This window comes from Arachis ipaensis, chromosome B3 (assembly GCF_059453495.1).
Source record: "Arachis ipaensis isolate K30076 ecotype BB chromosome B3, ASM5945349v1, whole genome shotgun sequence".
Lineage (NCBI taxonomy): Eukaryota > Viridiplantae > Streptophyta > Magnoliopsida > Fabales > Fabaceae > Arachis > Arachis ipaensis.
Genome location: NC_142438.1, coordinates 20,265,209 through 20,267,715, shown reverse-complemented (window position 1 = coordinate 20,267,715; position 2,507 = coordinate 20,265,209). Strand labels below are relative to the sequence as shown.

At 29.4% G+C, this 2,507-nt stretch overlaps 1 protein-coding gene across 1 annotated transcript; it reads right to left on the bottom strand.

Annotated features, from left to right (window-relative positions):
- Positions 1-390: 390 nt before the first annotated feature.
- On the bottom strand, positions 391-2,124 carry LOC107634261 (transcription factor MYB15-like). The gene is made up of 3 exons (XM_016337813.3): positions 1,992-2,124; positions 1,691-1,820; positions 391-970 (listed from the first exon to the last, which is right to left on the bottom strand). The coding sequence occupies exons 1-3, from the start codon at positions 2,122-2,124 to the stop codon at positions 391-393; spliced, it is 843 nt and encodes a 280-aa protein (XP_016193299.1).
- Positions 2,125-2,507: the final 383 nt, after the last annotated feature.

The following is a 2,507-nucleotide window of genomic DNA, read 5'->3' as shown; positions in this document are numbered from 1 at the left end:
TTAGTTATTTTTATCACAATGAGATTGTTAAACTCGCCAAAATTAGTGACCCAAACGACGTCTTGGCGTGGTCTAGTAGCTATGGCACACATCCCTTTCATACTCTTGGGTTGTAAGAGTATACCCTGTGGCTATTAAATATTAATAGACAATTCGGTTAGAGTAGTTAGTTAGTTAGCAGTAGTTTGTTAGGTAGTTATTAGGGTAATGTTGAGGGTAATCTTGAGTCTGTACATTCTTCAGCTTGTGTATATAAAAGGCATGCATATAACAGAGAGATATCATATATAGTTCAATAATATCATTCAGGTATAGTAACACTTCGAAAACTCTCTTTCTTACTACTACTACTACTACTCTTACAATTACAATTACATTATTCTTATTTTCCTACAAGTTAAAACAAAAATCTGCACTCTCGTACAAGTATGGAACAAGAAACCCAACATCGTCTTCACCACTTATTATTATCTCATCATTACCATATGCATCATTATTTGCCACTATGAATGGCTCAGTCCAAAAATCTCCACCAAATTCTTCAAATGATACTGATGGAACCACACAATAATCTTCGCTTGATGTTGGAGAGTTATTCATTATTGTTGATTGTTCAACATTATTGGGAGTAATAAGAGAATAATAGCTGTGACCTACTTCATCATCAGTATATGACGAAGTTTCTGTTGATGATGAACTTTCTAGAACACGGTGCTGGAATTTATTATTATTAGCACTATCAACATAATCATAACTTGGCCTTACAGATTCTTTAGGCTGATTGGTATGTTTTCCTTCAAGAATATCATCATCAATTGGGTTGTTTGATTTTGATTCAGATTCAGATTCAGACGATGGATTGATCTCATTGTTGTTGTGTTTTGATGATAACTTCTTGAGGTGGCTATGCCAATGGTTCTTTATTTCATTGTCTGTTCTTCCAGGAAGTCTTTCAGCAATCAAAGACCATCTGTAATATCAGAGAGATAACATTATTGATATATAGTGATAAACACTATGTTAAAAAATATAATTATTTATGTGCTTTTTTTTTATCATTTTAAAAAAAAAATAATTTCATGATATGATATTATAATTTTTGTGATTGAAAAGTCTACTGTTCGATTTTTCTTGAACTTTAGAAAAAATTTTTTTGGCATAAGATAAATAAAAAGAAAAAAAAAACTTATGCCAAAAGTTCATGCAAAGTCATAACATGCTCTAAGGAAGCATATTAAATATATAATTATTTATGTATTTTTTTGTACTAACTCAATTTTTTTTTAAAAAAAGTGGTATTTTAATAGCTATAAATTATGAGCATTGTGAGATAGTATTTTTTTTTTGTTTTATTTATTTATTTATTGGTTCTGTATGAAAGACAATTTTTTAAGCTTAGTTATATTTAGGTCTCCAATGGAATTCAACATTAGCTTAAAAAGTTTTATACAAGTATTTAATTACCGGTTTAATTACTCATTAACCAAGAGGTTTTATTGTAGAAATAAATAATATCCAACTGGTGAAGATTATAAAACTGTTTTGTGTTATAAAATGTATGGTAATTAATCTCGTAAGCTGTATGATATATCTTGGATTTTGATGTGTATATAGTATTTTTAAATTTAATTTCCTAAGTAATTCATAAAAAATAGTGACCTAAAAATTGGTTGATATTGTGAAAACATACCTATTTCCTAATTCTTGGTGTAATTTGATTATTAATTCTTCTTCCTCTTGGGTGTAGTTCCCATGTTTTAGATTTGGCCTCAAGTAATTCAACCAGCGAAGTCTGCAACTTTTCCCACACCTTGCTAAACCTATAACAAAGAACCACTAATACTCATCAACACTTATGGCATATAATTAATGCATATATGATATATTTAGCTCAAATAATCAACTTTTTTCAGTTTTCTTGATTCTTTAATAATATATTCAAAGCAGAAATTAAAGTTAATTATTATGAATGACTGAAAATATATATGTACCTGCAAACTTTGGGAGCTGACGCCAATTAGAATGACCATATCTTTGAACAAAAGCTATTAATCTTTGATCCTCTTCTCTACTCCATGCACCTTTCTTCACTCCATATTTGTCATAGAAAGGAGCTCTCACCATCTTTTAATGATAATTTGGCTTTGGATTTGTGTTTGTATTTATCCGAGACAAAACTGAAGAGAGTAGTAGTAATAAAATCAACGCACCATGTTGGGGAATTTATACAATTTTATATGCCAATAAGAATGATTAAAAGGAAGGAAGGTTAGCATGTAATGACAATGTTACTTCCATTCATTAGCCAACCTAGCTAATTAAAGAAAGTGGAAAAGACTGACCTAAGTCTGACATATATAATTGTTTATTATTGCCAAATTGAAATTATAATAAGGAAACCTTCGTTGTCTACTTTATAATATATAGTGTTATTGAGATAATTATATAGCTTTTAAAATAAAAAAAGAACCTTCTCTTACGTCTGAAAGGGAAGACTATACAAGACT